This window comes from Mustela erminea, chromosome 21 (genome assembly GCF_009829155.1).
Source record: "Mustela erminea isolate mMusErm1 chromosome 21, mMusErm1.Pri, whole genome shotgun sequence".
NCBI lineage: Eukaryota > Metazoa > Chordata > Mammalia > Carnivora > Mustelidae > Mustela > Mustela erminea.
This window is the reverse complement of record NC_045634.1, coordinates 5,187,521-5,205,349: the sequence shown is the minus strand read 5'-3', so window position 1 is coordinate 5,205,349 and position 17,829 is coordinate 5,187,521. Positions and strand designations below refer to the sequence as shown.

General features: G+C 36.0%; 1 protein-coding gene across 6 annotated transcripts in view; it reads left to right on the top strand.

Moving 5' to 3' along the window:
* Positions 1-17,829, top strand: part of LOC116581924 (disintegrin and metalloproteinase domain-containing protein 5-like) — a 139,829-nt gene that overhangs the window by 20,522 nt on the left and 101,478 nt on the right. For 5 of the 6 annotated variants that reach the window (XM_032329264.1, XM_032329268.1, XM_032329265.1 and 2 more), the window contains 4 exons: positions 8,061-8,139; positions 8,408-8,484; positions 9,602-9,773; positions 10,684-10,749. In XM_032329264.1, coding sequence (XP_032185155.1) covers positions 8,061-8,139; positions 8,408-8,484; positions 9,602-9,773; positions 10,684-10,749 — 394 coding nt within the window. Of the gene's footprint in view, positions 1-8,060; positions 8,140-8,407; positions 8,485-8,928; positions 9,502-9,601; positions 9,774-10,683; positions 10,750-17,829 lie in introns of those variants that run through there. The other variant, XM_032329269.1, reaches the window with a different exon arrangement.

Sequence of the window (17,829 nt, the reverse complement as noted above, 5' to 3'; positions counted from 1 at the left end):
CTTCTGCTCCCCTCTCTCTTTCTTTTTCTGGAATCCCAATTATTCTAATGTTTCGTCTTAAGGTGTCACTTATTTCTCGAATTCTCCCCTCGTGGTCTAGTATTTGTTTGTCTCTCTCTCTCTCTCTCTCTTTTTTTTAAAGATTTTATTTATTTATTTGAGAGAGAATGAGTGAGAGAGAGCATGAGAGAGGAGAAGGTCAGATGGAGAAGCAGACTCCCCAAGGAGCTGGGAGCCCGATGCGGGACTCGATCCTGGAAGTCCAGGATCATGATCTGAGCCGATGGCAGTCGCTTAACCAACTGAGCCACCCAGGCGCCCCTGTTTGTCTCTCTTTTGCTCAGCTTCTTTATTCTCTGTCATTTGGTCTTCTATATCACTTATTCTTTTTTCTGCCTCATTTATCCTGAGCAGTAGGAGCCTCCATTTTTTTTTACTGCTAGCTTTTTGATTTCAACTTGGTTAGATTTTAGCTCTTTTATTTCTCCAGAAATAAAATATCTCTCTGAAGAGGGTTTCTCTTATATCTTATATCTTCCATGCCTTTTTTGAGCCTGGCTAGCACCTTGAGAATCATCATTCTGAACTCTAGATCTGACATATTACCAGTGTCTGTATTGATTAGGTCCCTAGCCTTTGGTACTGCCTCTTGTTCTTTTTTTGTGTGGTGAGTTTTTCCGCCTTGTCATTTTATCCAGATAAGAATATATGAAGGAGCAAATAAAGTACTAAAAGGGTGGCAAAGACCCCAGGAAAATGTGCTTTAACCAAATTAGAAGAGACTCAAAATCGTGGGGGGGAGAAAGGGGATAAAAAGTTCAGAGGGAAAAAAAACAATTAAAAAAAGAAAACAAATAAAGGGAAAATACAAAAAAGAAAAATATATATATATATTAGACTGGTTACTAGAACAAGGTCACCCACTTAATTTTGGGAGAATTTTGGTCTCTTAGAAGAAACTACTTCCCAAAATTTTAAAGAATGAAAAACGTATATAAGGATAAACACAATGAAGGGATAGAATATGCCTATAAAGATTAAAAAAATTTTTTTTAAATTTTTAAAAAAGGAGTTGATAAAGTAAGTTGGTTGGGAGAATAAAGAAAAAGAAAGTGGAGATAATTTTCTTGGGCTGGAGACTAGAACAAGCCTGGAGCAAGATTTAGGGTATATTTTGATCTATTAGAAGAAGTTGTACCCCAAATTTTTTAGAAGAAAAAACCCTATGTGTATACAAAATACAAAGTTAGATAAAATGAAAGATAAAATATGACTATAAGAATGAAGGTTCAAAAGAGATTATTTTTTTATGAAAGGTATTGTAAAGGTAAACTAGTTAAAAAGCATTAAAAGAGGAAAGAGTAAAAGTTAAAAAAAATTACGCAGAAAAAAAAATAAAATAAAAACAAATTAACTGCAAGACTAAAGAATCATTGGGAGAAAGCCATGAATTCCATGCTTTGCTTTCTCCTCCTCTGGAATTCCGTTGTTCTCCTTGGTTAGTGACCTTGGTCTTAGCTGGATTTCTTGTTGATCTTCTGGGGGAGAGGGGCCTGTTCTAGTGATTCTCAAGCGTCTTTGCTGGAGGCAGAATTGCACCACCCTTACCAGGGCCAGGCTAAGTAATCCGCTTGGGTTCGCTTTTGGGAGCTTTTGTTCCCTGAACGCTTTCTGTAGAGTTCCAGGGGACAGGAATGAAAATGGCAGGCTCCCAATCTCTGGTCCAGAGGAGCCAAGACCTCAGGCTCCATTCCTCTGTGCACCCTCAGAAAAATGCGCTCAATCACTCCCGTCTCCTTGGCCTCCAGCTGCACTCTGAGCTCACCCAGCCTGTGACCAAGTGTCTCTGTCTCTGGCACACAGCTCCACCTGGAGTCTCTGAACTCCGCAAACCCCTGAGCTCTTCCAGGGGGTGTCTCCCCGGGTCTTGTAGGGACCCCACTCACAGAGTAGTGAGTGGGCTCCAGGTTAAAGCTCAAGGTAAACCCAAGTTGAGAGCCCACTCCTCTGCTCTGTCTCTGTAGCTGGCTTCCATGCTCTAATACCTGTGAGCTCTGTGACACTCAGACACCCCTGATCCTTCTGTGACCCCATGAGACCTGGAGCCATGCTGACCTCGCGTGGACATCACCCCAGTTTAGCCTCTGGAGCGATGTCCCTCAGTGGAGCAGACTTTTAAAAGTCCTGATTTTGTGCTCCATTGTTCAGTCACTTGCCGGGAGCTGGCCCCTCCCCTTGTGGTCTGTCTTCCAGTTGCTTTGGATTCACTTCTCTGCTGGTCCTTTCAGAAAGTGGTCAATTTTCTGTTTCTAGAATTGTTGCTCTTTTTCTCTTCAATCTCCTGTTGGATTTGTAGGTGTTTGCAATGGTTTGATAAGCTATCTAGCTGATCTCCTGCTACCTGATGTCATCTCAGCCTACTTCAATGCCATCTTGACTCCTCCACTTTTCTTTTTGTGTCTTCTTCAATTTCTTTCATGGGTATTCTGTAGTTCCTTGAGTTCAGATCCTTTACCTCTTTGGTTAGGTTTATTCCCAGGTCTTATGGTTCTTGGTGCTATCATAAATAGAATAAATTCTCTCATTTCCATTTCTACATTTTCTTTGTTAGTGTATAAGAAAGAAACTGGTTTCTGTTCCTTGATTTTGTATCCTGCCACATTACTGAATTGCTGTATGAATTCTAGTAGTTTGGGGGTGGAGTCTTTTGGGTTTTCCATATAAAGTATCATGTCATCTGTGAAGAGAGAGAGTTTGACTTCTTTGCCAATTTTCATACGTTTTATTTCTTTTTGTTGTCTGATTGCTGTTGCTAGGACTTCTAATAGTATGTTAAGCAACAGTGGCAACAATAGTCATCCTTGTCGTGTTCCTGATCTCAAAAGGGAAAGGCTGTTAGCTTTTCCTCACTGAAAATGATATTCACTATGGGTTTTTCATAGATAGATTTTATGAAGCTGAGGAATTTTCCCTCAATCCCTATACTTCAAAGAGTTTTAACCAGGAACGGGTGCTGCATTTTGTCAATTTCCGCATCAGTTGAGAGGACCATGTGGTTATTCTCTCTTCTCTTATTGATTCTATCACATTGATTGATTTGCAAATGTTGAACCACCCTTGCATCCCAGGGTGTATGGTGGATAATCTTTTTAATGTATTGTTAGATCCTATTAGCTAGGATCTTCTTGAGAATCTCGGTATCCATATTTGTCAGGGATTTTGGTCAGAAATTCTCCTTTTTGATGGGGTCTTTGCCTGGTTTGGTGATCAGGTAATGCTAACATCATAGAAAGAGTCTGGAAGTTTTCCTTTTGTTTCTTTTTTTGAAAGAGCTTTAGGAGAATAGGTATTATTTCTTCTTTGAGTGAATGATTGAATTCCCCAGGGAATCCGTCAGGTCCTGGGCTCTTGTTTTTTGGGAGGTTTTTGATCGCTGCTTCAATCTCGTTACTAGATATTGGTCTATTCAGGCTGCCAGCTTCTTCCTGTTTCAGTCTTGGAAATTTAAAGTTTTCCAGGAATGCATTCATTTCTTTTAGGTTGTTCAGCTTATTGGCATATAACTGTTGATAATAATTTCTGATCATTCTTTCTATTTTCTTGGTGTTGGTCATGATCTCTCCTCTTTCATTCATAATTTTATTAATTTGGGTCCTCTCTCTTTTCTTTTGAATTAGTATGGTCAGTGGTTTATCTATCTTATTGATTCTTTCAAAGAAACAGCTTCTAGTTTTGTTGATGTGTTGTACTATATCTCTAGTTTCTAAGTCATTGATCTCTGCTCTAATCTTAATTATTTCTCTTCTTATGTGTGGGGTTGGCTTAATTTGTTGTTGATTTTCCAGTTCTTTGAGGTGTAAAGAGAGCTGGTGTATTCTGAATTTTTCAGTTTTTTTGAGTGAGGCTTAGATGGCTATGTATTTACCCCTTAAGACTGCTTTTGCTATATCACATAGGTTTTGGACTGATGTGTCTTCATTCTCATTGGTTTCCATGGATTGTTTAAGTTCTTCTTTGATTTCCTGGTTGAACCAAGCATTCTTGAGCAGGACGGTCTTTAGCTTCCAAGTGTTTGTATTCCTTCCAAACTTTTTTCTTATGATTGAGTTCCAGTTTCAAAGCATCGTGGTCTGAGAATATGCAGGAAATAATCTCAGTCTTTTGGTATCAACTGAGCCCTGATTTGTTACAGTGTATGTGGTCTATTCTGGAGAAAGCTCCATGAGCACTTGAGAAGATTGAATATTCTGTTGCTTTAGGGTGGAATGTTCTGTATATATCTATGAGTTATTTCTGGTCCAATGTGTCATTCAAAGCTTTTGTTTATTTATTGATTTTCTGCTTAGATGATCTATTACTGAGAGTGGTGTGTTAAGATCTCCTACAATTAATGTATTCCTATCAATATGACTAATTAACAGTTGGCTTAGTAGTTGGCTGCTCTCATGTTGGGGGCATGAATATTTACAATTGTTAAAACTTCTTGGTGGATAGACCCTTTAACAATAAGGTAGTGTCCTTCGGTATCTCTTACTAGAGTCTTTAGCTTAAAATCCAATTTATCTGATATGAGAATAACTACTCCAGCTTTCTTTTGAGGCCCATTTGCATGAAAGATGCTTCTTCATCCCTTCACTTTCAGTCTGCATGTATCTTTAGGTTCCAAATGTGTCTCTTGTGGAAAGCATATGGACAGGTCCTATTATTTTATCCAGTCTTTAACCCTGTGCCTTTTTATGGGAGCATTTAGGCTGTTCACATTGAGAGTGATTATTGAAACATAAGTTTTTAGTGAGATCACGTTGCCTGAGAAGTCCTTGTTTCTATAGATTGTCTCTGTAAACTTCTGTTCTATGTCATTGTTGGGTTCTTTCTTTTTTTTATAAAAAACCCCTTTAATATTTCTGTAGTGCCAACTTGGTGGTCACAGACTTTTTTAAACCTTGCCTGTTTTGGAAGTTCTCTCTGTCTCCATCTATTCTGAATGTCAGCCTTGCTGGATAAAGTATTCTTGGCTGCATGTTCTTCTCATTTAGTGCCCTGAATATGTCTTGCCAGCCCTTTCTGGCTTGCCAGGTTTCTGTGGGCAGGTCTGATGTCATTCTAATGGGACTTTCTCTGCATGTAAGAAATCTCTTCCCCCTAGCTGCCCTTAAGACCTCTTGCCTAAAATTATGATTCATGAATTTAACAGTTAAGTATCTGGATGTCTTTCTAGACTCATTGGTCTTGGGGGGTGTCCTTTCTGCCTCTAGGACATGAACACTTGTTCTGTTCCCCAAATTGGGGAAATTTTCATCCAGAATTTGTTCACCTATATCTTCTAATCTTCCCTCCTTCTCCACCTGCTCAGGGATGCCAATAATTCTGATGTTGGAATGTTTCATGGTGTCATTTATTTCCCTAATTCTATTTTCATGGCTTCTAAGCTGTTTATTCCAGGTGTCCTCCTGATCCTTCTTCTCTCAGTTTGTCTTCTAGATCACTAAGTCGATCTTCTGCTTCAGTTATGCTGACTGTTAGAGTATTTAGATTCAATTGGATTTCATTTCTGCCCTTAGAGTTTCTATGTTGCCACTAATGGTCTTCTCCATCCTAGCCATTGCTTGGATAATTGTTACCCTGAATATACTTTGTGACATATGTTTATGTTCGTATTCAGTGGTTTTGTGGCAGAGGGCACAGTCTCTGAATATTTACTATGTTGGGTGTTCTTCCTTCTAGTCATTTTGGTGAGAGGTGTTTGAGGGGTTGTTTAGCTGAATATATCAACCACAATCTAGGCAAGGTGCACCCTGAAAAGTTTCAGAGTAACCAGAAGTCATTACCAAAAAGAAAGAAAAAAGAGAGAGAAAAATAGAAAAAAAAAAAAAAAGAAAAAAGAAATCCAGCCAAAATGAGCCCCAAAAATAAGATTTATAAGGTACATAAACAAAACTGAACAATTAAAAAGACTGACAAAAGTAAAAGACAAGAAAAAAAAAAGAAGAAAAACCCAGCCAAAAGGAACCCCAAGGATAATATTTATATAGTACAAAAACAGATACAAATACACAGAAACACCCACAGAAGAATAAGATGGGAAGGTGGTTATAAACCCTTGATGTGAGCGAGGAAGGTTATTTCAGATCTTCCTGAATGAATATTGTTATCTTTGTTAAACGACTCAACTTTCCATAGATACAGGGAAATTAAAACTGGTTTATATATAGAGGTAGTATTGAATAGGGAAAAATGATTACCTTGAAGCTTATGTCTATATGTATTTAAAAAAAGGAAGAAAAACACAATATATGCATGAAAAAAGTTCAAGTTAAAAAGTTATTATGCAATGTGTTAAAATTCTGGTTGTAATGGTAAGTAGGTTAAAAAAAATTAAAAGAAGTGTGAGAACTAATTAAAAAAAAAAGAAGAAAAGTTGTATCTATGAATTATACAGGCATTGGGACAATACCGGGAGCTTAATTTATTGTTTTCCCCTGATGTTTGGGTGTTAACAGTTTAATGGGGACCCTGTGGTTATTGTCTTCTTGTTCCTTTGGCTAGTTTTCTTGGGGAGGGGCCTGCCACATTGTTTTCCAGTCAGTACTGCTTGGGTTGAGTTACCCTGCCTGCTATCAAGGGACTGGACTCTGTGGAAACTGCTTTTCAGGCTTATGTTCTCTGGAGGGTTTTGTTCTTTGGTGGCTTTTTGTGGCTTTTTGGCTTTTCAGAGGTTTAGTGGAAAGCAAACTGTCCACCCCCAGACCTCTGCCTCAGAGAGAGGCCTCAGTTTGCTCCCCCCTGGATGGTCCAGAAAACACAGACTCCCCCTCTGCAAACTCTGCCAGACACCACAACCTCCCACTGGTGGTGCGCACCCCTAGCCACTCTCCCAGTGGTTGCCCAAGGCCCCTGCTTGTCTCTGCATGCTGGTGCCACTAAAACTGTGAGCAATATAGGTCTGGGTGAGCCCGATTCCAGTTACTGCTGTTGCTGGGAATGCTATCTACGGTCCATGCCAGGGGAGGTGCAGGTTGCCAAAGGCTGCAGGCTGAGAGACCCCAACCGGAGTTGGTGCTGAGTTCTCTTAGGTGCCGGCTGGGTGTGCTCAGACCCCGCAGTCACGCAGGTCGAGGAAGGCTGTAGGCCCAGAGGCCACCCACTGGTGCCCACACCAGGCTGTCTCAGGTGGGAGTGTGCCCAACCTGAGTAGTAGTGCAAGCAGCAGAAAGCCATGGGCTCAAGGACCACAGATTGGTGGCCCCACCAGACTCTCTCTGACATGGGTGGTCACCAGAGGTGACCATCCTGGGCCCATGCCCTTGACCACCAGATTCCACCAGTTGCCTCTTAAGATCTTTTGCTCTTTTTGAGTGCTTTTAACCAGACTCCAAGTTAATGTTTGTCCCCAACCACAGGACACTTTAATATTGGGGTATTACTTTCTAATGTGTCCCTTCTGGTGGCTCCCTCCTCTTCTGTTTATCTTCCAGTATCAGTCCAAGCATTCCCACTCTGCTTTACTTCTCCACTGCTGTCATCTGCCTCTGTAGAGATCCAGAAGTGTGTAATCTTACATCTCAGGCCAATTTCATGGGTGTTCAGAGTGTTCTGGTAGATATTTAGCTCACTTTAGGGGACCAGTTGAAACAGGGTCTCTTACTTCTCTGCCGTCTTGCCCCTCCTCCTCAAGAAAATATTTTAAAATTTTGTTCTAACCCTTTAAGATTTAGGTTTAAAATCTGGAATCAGTTTTAACACAACATTTTTAAACACAAAATAAATAAACACAAAAATTTTTAAATTCTATGCTGGAACTTGGGACCTATGTTATTTTACTATTTACTATTTCTAGCTGTTTTGGTTGTTCATTGACATGTATTTTAGCACTGTATGTTACAATACTTTCTTCAGCATCTGGTTTATTGTAGATGACAAAAGTATTTGGACGATTGACTATGTAAAGGTAATTGACACTACAATTCCTCAGTGAAAGAACAATTTGTATTATGAAGAATAATTTTTTCTATGTTTTCTGTTTCACAACTTGAGCATGTTTTGTGATTTTTTTGGTCTAGATTATTTTTATATTCAGTTTCTGTTGTTTACTTTTATGACAACGATGACATCCAACATTCTCAGCCTTTGTTAGCACAGGTAAGACTGAGCTTTTTCTTACAAACTTCTTACTCTGGATTATCTTTAAAAATGTAAATATTCTGAAATTTCTAGAATATTATTTTACACATTCACTGAAATTGAATAACTTGGACTAATTCTTATTCCTACCTGGCAAAAGTTTGTTGGCTAATTGCCTATGCATGTTAAAGCACTAGGGTAGATAAAGTAATAAATACAAGTGACACAGGTGGGATGTCCATTTTAAAAATAAATTATCCATTTATTCTTGTGTATTTTTTTTCAGGTGGATTGCAGTTATCATGGATATGTTGCAGGTTTTCCACATTCTCTTGTGTCACTCCATACTTGTTCAGGACTCAGGTTGTAACCTATTTAAAGATATTCCATTTGCCAGTATTGATCCTGTTAACCTGAGTTGGTCCTCTGTTTATCTTTTCTAGTTCTATATTCAACTTTGTTATCTCAGTTCCCTAAGGAGTGACTCAGAATTACTGGTAAAATAAAATATTGGTCACCTTGGCAGCATTTGTCCCTGTTGGAAGACTACTTGTTGATTCTTTTTTTTTTTAATTTTTATTGTGTTATGTTAGTCACTATAATATATACATGATGAGGTTTTTTTTTTTTTTTAGATTTTATTTATTTATTTGACAGAAAGAGAGAGAGATCACAAGTAGGCAGAGAGGCAGGCAAAAAGAGCGGGAAGTAGGCACCTTGCCAAGCAGAGAGCCCAATGTGGGGCTCGATCCCAGGACTCTGAGTTCATGACCTGAGCTGAAGCCACTCAGGTGCCCCACATCACGAGTTTTTGATGCAGTGTTTCACGATTCATTGTTTATGTACTTGTTGATGCTAACAGGATCTGTTGCTTGAGGCTTTGAGTGGTCTTGAGTGTAGGGGGTGTTTGTTGGTCTCTTCGTACTTTACTTTTTCTAGATTTTTAATATTTTTATTGATTTCTTAATTTCCTAGCATGGTTGAAAATTGTAGAATGCCTAGATCTGATAGGTATTTTAGCTCTGCTTCCAGTCATGTTTAGGCAGGTAATACCTTCATTTAAGTCCACACAAAAAATGATGTGTGACATTAAGTCTCAGGGAAGAGTAGGTATCTCAAAAAGAAGAAAGGACCTAACACTAAGGAAGAGAGTGCCTAAAGATCTGACAAGCTGGCTTAGAAAATCTGTACTCTAGGAAGGGTTCCTAACCTGTTTAATCACATGGATCCATGACACTTACATGCTTTCTTTAAGATAATAAAAATATTTCTCTTAGAATATTGTAATATAAGGCAGTATGCATCCTGTGATATTAACTGGTCCAGTCTTGAGTTTAATACCTCAATGAATAAACTAGAGAAACCAAGGTGACTTTAAATGTAAGAAAAAAAATTTTTTTTTTTTGCCAAAATTACTCCTTAGAATATTATAGTTTTGGTAGAATAATTTCAGACTTGTTTTGATTTTTTTAATACTCAGGGGAACATTACAGCTTAAAAACATCTCATACGGAATTGAACCAATGGAGGCTGTATCAGGATTTGTGCACATGATTTATGAAGAAAAATATGATATTGTTGTACCTCTTTTAGGAGAAACTAAGACTTACAGCTATAATAACATGTATTATCATATCAGGAAAAGTTCAGAAGTAAGTGTTGACTTTTTAAATTTAACTTATTCCTTATAATTTCATAAAATGAAAACTACTTTCAGAGCAAAATTTGATGGTCTGCAGATTTAAGATTGTTTTACTTTTTCATGAGGACCTTGTTTGACTTTTAAAATGGGTAAAGAATAAAATTAAGTTCCCCATTAAGCTTGTCATTAGATTAAAGTTTAGTAAAGACTTAGGTAATCAATCTTGGACACATGTGAATATAGGATTCAAGAAACCAAAAAATTAATTTTCGCATGTGGACATTTGAATAGCTAATGTAAATTACTCCTTTTCCTCAATTAGGCTGATAAATTAGGTGAAAATATCACATAATCTGCATTTCTAAATTAAATCTTTGTTTTAAGAGAGTTCAGAAATACTATTAGTGGCCTATATAAGCTACAGGTAAGGCAATGTGATGAATTCTTCTTCCACAAAGGCTAGCAAACTGCTTTGATGTCATAAATAGCTTTCCTGGCTCCAGTGAACTGCCATTGGTTGTAAACTTCAGTAATATTTTTCTTAACTTTATTGTTTGCCGGAAGTAGTTTCCTAATCATTGGTAGCAGAAAATCTGTCCACATGGAAGACTACTATGAAAACTATCACAAGGGAAGAAGGAAAAGATTTATGTTGTAATCTTAAAATTTCTAATTGCAACTATTGCTAAAATCAACAGATACCTGGATTCTTGTATTGTATAGCTTGGGATCTCATTGAACACCTTTATTAACCACAGGAACTTTTTGGACTGGAATTTTCTGAATAGTACCTAAATTTTGTATTTGGATGCCGCTTTATTATGTAGTCAGTAGCATCACGTCTCTCAGTTTCTGAATATAATTTCTATAGAAGGTAAATTTTTGGAAATTCCTCAGGACTCATGTTGTGTGTTTTCCAGAGAACTGAATTTCTCAAGTTACATCCTCAATATCTTGAAATATATATTGTTGTGGATAAAATTCTGGTAGGTCCTTTTTTATGTATTGCTATTTTAAAGTGATTTAACCTTTGTATTTAACTTGATTTCAATGATGTAATAAAAATTTTAAAACGTTTTTGATAAATATTTATTTTGTTTTTGCAGTTAATAACTTCTTAAAAATTGTTCATAAGCCAAGTGTTGAATTCATTTATTTTAAATATGAGTTTCTACATGTTTTTGTAAAGTAAAACATTTTTTATATTTTTAAAGCTTGTCAGTCTATTTTTCTTTTGTTCAAAAGAACTACATCCTCAGTGAAACCCTCAGGCCCCACATATAATAATGTTTAACTGCTTCAGCCTCATTGAAAGAATAGTCCACAAAACAAATATGCTACTTTTAAGTGAAGGGATAAAACAAGTCATCTGTTTTGTTCTCGGTTCTAGATAAATGAAATAATAGAAAAACGAATAAAATTTTCATATTGAGGATTCATCATTATATTTATGATCTTGTATGGGTTTAGGTTTTTAATTTGTACAACATGGGTAGTTAGGAGATTCTGAACTATGAGGCTACATTTATTCCTGCTTGGTAAGAGCCAGGGGCACCTGTTGGAGGCAAAGAATGTTTCTCTCTATAGGAATGCACTTCAAGCAGGTATTCCCACAGGTATTCCCACAGATTATTTCCAGCCATATATGAGCTCAAATTCAAAAGAAAATTAGCTACCATAAACAAGGGTTAGCAAAATAAATAAATAAATAAATAAATATAGATTTAGATATAGGAAACTTTCAGATATTAAAATTTTAAGATATGTTATAAAAATATTTCATTCCATAGGGTGTCTGTTGACTCCAGAAGAGGTGGGTATGAGGCAGGGAAGCTGAGCTAAATATTATCAGAGGTTAAAAAATTGAAGTCCATTGACTCATTAAAGAGTGGAAAGGTTTTTTTTTTTTTTTTTTACACCTGGTTACACTGACTTAGTACAATGCCAATACATATTCTAAAATTATATTCCTGTAAATTTACAAAGCAATTAGAAATAGGAAAACAGAATTTTAAGCATAATCAACAAAAATAAGTCAATGAAGGGAAAGGAAAACATTATACATTAAATTTTTGTTTCATAGTAACCTAAACTTAGCAGTTAATAACTGCTAAATATTTAATAAATATTTATTTGTACATAATTTGAAGTCAGAGAGATCTAGCATTGAATCCCAATTTCCCCTCATTCTTTTTTTTTATTGTAGTAAAAAGCATTTAGTATTAAATTTTCCATACTAACCATTTTTAAATGTATAGTTCAGTAGTGTTAAGTATATTCACATTGTTGTTCAACAGATCTCTAGAATCTTTTCATCCTGAAAACCAACATTCTATGCCCATTGAACACTAATTCCCCCTCCCCCCTGCAACCCCTGCCCCACCCTTGGCAAATACCTTTTGACTTTCTGTTTCTATGATTCTGACTACTTTAGATAATACATATGAGTGGAATTATACAGAATTTGAACTTTTGTGACTGGCTTATTTTGCTTCGCATAATGTCCTCAGGTTTCATCCATATTGTAGCACACGGCTGGATTATCTTCCTCCTTAAGGCTGTGACTATCCCACTGCATGTGCATATAGCCATTGCATTTTCTTTACCCAATCTTCTATTAATGGGCCTTTGGGTTTCTTCTACCTTCAGGCTATTGCGAATAATGCTCCAAGGAACATGAATGTGTAAATATCTCTTTGCGATCTTGCTTTGATTTTTTTGAATGTATACCCAGAAGCTGGATTGTTAGAACATATGTTAATTCTATGCTTAATTTTTTGAGGAACTGTTGTACTGTTTTCCATTATTAATATTAATATTTCCATTAATAAAGAATTTTAAAGTTTTTTGTTGTTGTTAAGCTATAGGATTTCTTTTGTATATTCTACATATTGACTTCTTATCAGATATGTGGTTTGTAAATGCTTTCTCCCATTCTGTAAGCTGCCTTTTCACTCTGTTGATTGTTTTCTTTGATGCACAAAAGTGAAGTTTAATGTAATCCCATTTGTTTATTTGTACTTTTGTTTCCTGTGTTTTTGGTATCATATCCAACAAGTGATTGCCGAATCCAATGTACTAAAGGTTTTTTCCTATGCTTTTTTCCAGGAGTTTCATAATTTTAGGTCTTACATTTATGCTAATTTTGAGTTAACTTTTGTGTAAGAGTCCAATTTCATTCTTTGACATGTAGGTAGATATAGATTTTCCAGCGCCATTTGTTGAAGACATGGATTATTTTCCACTGTGTATGCTGGCACCAGTGTTGAAAAACATTTGGCCATATATACTCAGGGCTTTATTTCTGAATTCTCTATTCTATTCCATTGTTCCATATATCTGTCTTTATGCTAATACCATATAGTTTTCATTACTGTTGCTTTGTAGTATGTTTCAAAATTGGGAAATGAGACACTGTAACATTTTTCTTTTAGGCTATTTTTTTCTATTTCTGAAAAATATGCCATTGGGATTCTAATAAAGATTGCAGTGAATCTTTAGATAGCTTCATCTGGTATTTTGGGCATTTTAACATTATTTTAACACTACAAAGTCTTCCAGTTAATGAGCATGAGATATCTTTCCATTTGTCTGTGTATTCTTTGATTTCTTTTACCAATGCCTTCAGCTTTCAGTGTGCAAGACTTTTACCTCATTGGTTAAGTCCATTCTTAAGTATTTTATCCTTTTTGATACTATAGTAAAAGGGAGAATTTTCTTAATTCCCTTTTGTGATTGATCATGTTCATGTACAGAAATGTTCGTGTCCAGAAACAACTGATTTTTGTGTGTTGATTTTATATTATAACTACTGAAATTGTTTCCTAGCTCAAACAGTTGTTTTTTTTTGTGGAATATGTAGGGTTTTCTGCTTATGAAATCATTGGTTAACAGACATAATTTTACTTATTTCTCATTTCAATACCTTTTTTCTTTTTGTTCTCTAAATCCTGTAGTTAGGACCTATAGTACAATGCCGAATTGTGTGGTGAAGGTGGACATGGTTATCTTTTTTCTTGTGCTTAGTAAAAAAGAAGATAGTCTTTCATTGTTGAGTGTGATATTGTCTGTGATCATATATGGCTTTTATTATGTTGAGGTACTTCTATTAGTTTGTTGGGTGTTTTTATGATATAATAGTGCTGAATTTTTTCACTTTTTTTGGCATCAATTGAAATGATCATGTGGGGTTTTGTTGTCATTCATTTATTAATGTATGGAACTACATTGATTGATTTTTTTAGTATGTTAAACCATTCTTATGTTCCATGTATAAATCCCACTTGGTCATAATGTATGATCCCCTTAATGAACTTTTGAATTCATTTTGCTATTATTTTATAAATGGTTTTTGCATTAGTCATCACCAATGATAATTGACTTCTATTTTTCTTGTAGTTTCTTTATCTGGTTTTGGTATCAGGATAATGCTGACATCATAGAATGAGTTTGGAAGTGTTTTCTCCTATACAATTCTTAGTAAGAGCTTGAGGGAGATTAGTGTTAATTTTTCTTTAAATGTTTGGTTGAATTCTCCAGTGAATTCATCTGGTCCTGAGCTTTTCTGTATTGAGATGTTTTTGATTACTGATCCGATATCCTTCCTCTTTATTTGTCTGGTCACATTTAAAAAATTTCTTTGTGATTTAGTTTTGATACGCATTTAATCTTGGTAGTAGTTTTCCTTTTTCTTCTTATAGGTATCCAATTTGTTGGCATATGATTATTCTTAGTAGTCTTATAATTCTTCTTATTTCTATGACATTAATTGAAATGTCCTCTCTTCATTCCTTTTCTTTCTTTCTTTCTTTCTTTTTTTTAAAAAAAGATTTTATTTATCTGACAGAGAGGGAGAGAGCACAAACAGGGACAGTGGCAGGCAGAGGGATGGGGGGAAGCAGGCTTCCTGCCGACAGGGGAGCCTGATGTGGGGTTTGATCCCAGGACCACGGAATCATGACATGTACTGAAGGCTGGTGTTTAACTGACAGAGCCACCCAGGTGCCCCTATTTCTGTTTTATTTATCTGTGCCTTTTTTATTAGTCTAGCTAAGAATTTTTTAAAGTTATTGATCTTTTCAGGAAAACGACTCTTGTTTTCATTGATTTTAAAAATTGTTTTTCTATTCTTTCATTTTTCCGTTACGTTCTTTATTATTTCCTTCCTCTGTTAAGTTTTGGTTTCAGATCTTCTTCAACTTACTGTGGAGCTATGGCATGATAAACCTATTGTAAGTTGAAAATGTAAGTAAAAAATGCATCTACTACACCTAACCTACCTAACGTCAGAGCTTACCCTCGCCTACCTTAAACATCTCAGAACACTTCCATTAGCCTACAGCTGGGAAAAATCATCAAATACAAAGCCTATTTTATAATAAAGTGTCTAATATCTCATGTAATTTATTAAATCTTGTACTAAAAAGGTAAAACAGAATGATTGTATAGGTACAGAATGGCTATATATATGTATAAATTATTTACCCTTGTGATAACATGGCTGACTGGAAGCCATGGCTCACTGTCACTGCCTAGCATCACAGGGGAGTATGTACTCCCTAGTGCTAGCTTGGAAAAAGATCCACATTCAAAAATCAAAGTACAGTTTCTATTAAATGTGTGTCACTTTTGCATCATTGTAAAGTAGAAAAATCGTTAGACAAACTGTCATAAATTGAGAATCATCTATAGTTTCTTTTTATGTTTTAGAGTTCCTCAAGGTAAAAAGTTGGGTTATTGGTTTGAGAAATTTATTATTTTTTAATGTAAGCATTTTCTCTATAAATATCCATATCAGTAGTGTTTTCACTGCATCCTTTAATTTTGGAATGTTGTGTTTTGCTTTCGTTAACCTCCAGATATTTTCTTAGTCCCTTGTGATTTCTTCTTTGACCCACTGATTAGTTAAGAGTGAGTTAACTTCCATATATTTGTGGATTTTCTTGTTTTTCCTCCTGTTGATTTCTAGTTTCTTTTTATTGGGGTCAGAGAGGATACTTGGTATTTTTTCAGTTGTCTTAAATTTGTTGAGAATTGTTTTATGGCCCAACATGTAGTCTGTTCTGCAGATTGTTCCGTATGTCTTTTAGAAGAATGTATATGCTGCTGTTGAGTGTTCTGTATATGTCTGTTAGGTCAATTGGTTTATAGTGTATTCAGGTCTTCTGTTTCCTTATTGATTTCAGTCTGGATTTTTTAGCTATAACTTGATCATGGTAAATGATATCTTAACATGCTGCTGAATTCAGTCGCTAGTATTTTATTGTCAATTTTCCTTCAATATTCATCAGGAATATTGGTGTGTACTTTCTTGTGGTGCCCTTTTCTGGCTTTGCTTTTGGAGTTCATAATGCTGGTTTTATAAAATGAATTTGAGAGTGTTCCAGCACCTTTAATTTTTTTTTTTTTTTTGGTTGAGTTTGAGAAGAACTGGTGTTAATTCTTCAACTATTTGGTAAAATTCACTAGTGAGGTCATCTAGTCTTGAGCTTTACTTCACTGGAACATTCTAAAAAACTACTAATTCAATTTCCTTTCTAGTAATTGCTTTATTCAGATATTTTATTTCTTCCCGATTAAGTCTTGATGGGTTGTATTTTTTTAATTGAAGTATAGTTGACATACAATGCTATATTAATTTCAGGTGTACAACAGAGAGATTGGACAATTCTGTACGTTATACAGTGCTCACCATGGTAAGTATAGTGACCATCTGTCACCATACAAAGCTATTACGGTATTATTGGCTAAATTCTCTAGGCTGTGCTTTTCATCCCCATGGATTATTTATTTTATAATGAATTTTATACCTCTTAATGCCCTTCACATATTTTTCCCATGTACTTGACCCTCCTCCTTTTTGGCAACTACCAGTTTTGTTCTCTGTATTTATGAGTCTGTTTCTTTTCTTTCTTTCTTTTTTTTTTTTTTTTGATTTCTCATATGAATGAAATCTTGTAGATTTGTCTTTTTATGTCTGACTTATTTCACTTGGAATAATACCCTGTAGATCTGCCCATGTTGTCACGAATGGCAAGATTTCATTGATTTTTATGAGTAATATTCCATTGTTTATATATATATATCTCACATCTTCTTATCCATTTATCCTTCAGTGGACACTTGGGTTACTTTCACAGCTTATCTATTTTAAATAATGCTTCAGTGAACATGAGTGCATTTATGTTTTCAAATTAGTGTTTTCATTTTCTCTGGGTAAATATCCGGCAGTGGAACTATTATATGGTATTGCTGTTGATAAGTTTTTAAGGACACAACCTCAGTGTAAGCTGCTGCTTACATTCCTACCAACAGAGCACGAGGGCTCCCTCCGCATCCCATAGCAAGCTAACACTTGCTATTTCTTATCTTTTTGATATTAGCCATTCTGACAGGTGTGAGGTGATGTGTCATGGTGGTTTTGATTTGCATTTCCCTGATGATTACTGATGTTGAGAATCTGCTCATTTATTTCTTGGCCATCAGTATGTCTTCTGTGGAGAAAAGTCTATTCAGGTCCTCTATCTATTTTTAAATCAGATTATCTGTTTTTTTGGTGTTGAGGAACATGATTTCTTTATATATTTTGCATATTTACCCCTTATTGGATTTTTGGGAGCCTCATGCCTAGAAGGGGTTAACCCAATAGAGCAACAGTTCTTGGGAACCTCTTCAACCAAGGACTTTCATGGGTGGCGAGCTAGAGTGCCACCGTGTTTCCCTGGTGATTGTTATGAGAACATTGTAAGGTTTGGCTTGTTGCCATTGCAGCTGCGGTCTCAAGACTAAGTTAATAAGGCTCCTATGTTTTGTGAATATTGAGTTATGGCCTAAGTGTCCAAACCACGAAGGTCAAGGCTGTCTGATATCTCAGCATGGCCAGCTACTCTCAGGCCAAAATAGAAACTAGCACCAGATATACAGGAGGTGATTCCCTTACTGTGTGGTATAAATCAGAACTCTGCAAAATAAACTTTGGCACTATGGGACATCCTCCTTGGTGCTCCTCCTGCCCCCATCTCTTTGTCTCTTAATTTCTTTCATCATCCTCTTACCCTCACATTCCT